Raw genomic sequence first — 547 nt, 5'->3', positions numbered from 1 at the left:
TCTCCACCTCTCGCTTCTCTCTCCAGGGCGTCCCCGTGCTCATCGTGGGCCACCACATCCTCTACGGGAAGGTGGTGCAGCTGGAGAAGCCCTTTGCTGTCCTGGTGAAGCGGGGAGCCATCCAGCCCGGCCCTGAGCCAGGCCCCGCCGGGCCGCACACCCACTACACCGTCACCGCCCTCATCAAAACCAAACTCCTCTTCAAAACACGCCCCAAGCCCATCATCACCAACGTGCCCAAGAAAGTGTGAGGACTCAGGCTGGCAGCCGGGAGCCCCGCCCTGCTGCCCCGCAGCCCCCGGCTTTTTGGGGAGATCCAGGGCTAGCCCTGGTCTTGTCCCTGCCCAAGCCGGAGGGCTCTGGGGCCAGCTTGGGGTGCTTGTCCCCCCTGTAATGCCTCCATTTCTGACAGCTGCCAAGCTCTGGGGCACAAATCCAGCTGCCACCGAGGCGAGGTGGGTCCTGGTGGGCTGAGACATCCGAGCCCAGGCAGGGCTGTCCTACCCCAGGGGCTGCCCTCAGTGACCCAACCTCAGCAGTTCCTGGT

At 65.1% G+C, this 547-nt stretch overlaps 1 protein-coding gene across 1 annotated transcript; it reads left to right on the top strand.

Annotated features, from left to right (window-relative positions):
* Nucleotides 1–20: 20 nt before the first annotated feature.
* Nucleotides 21–251, top strand: CHTF8 (CTF8, chromosome transmission fidelity factor 8 homolog (S. cerevisiae); the record flags this gene model as incomplete). The annotated part of the gene is made up of 1 exon (XM_010281984.1): nucleotides 21–251. A coding segment is annotated over one exon (231 nt), but the record flags the coding sequence as incomplete, so codon positions are not given.
* Between the last annotated feature and the right edge of the window lie 296 nt (nucleotides 252–547).

Source organism: Phaethon lepturus, unplaced genomic scaffold (genome assembly GCF_000687285.1).
Source record: "Phaethon lepturus isolate BGI_N335 unplaced genomic scaffold, ASM68728v1 scaffold23132, whole genome shotgun sequence".
NCBI classification, from domain to species: Eukaryota; Metazoa; Chordata; class Aves; order Phaethontiformes; family Phaethontidae; genus Phaethon; species Phaethon lepturus.
The sequence above is the reverse complement of the archived record's forward strand: the minus strand, read 5'-3'. Positions and strand labels throughout refer to the sequence as shown.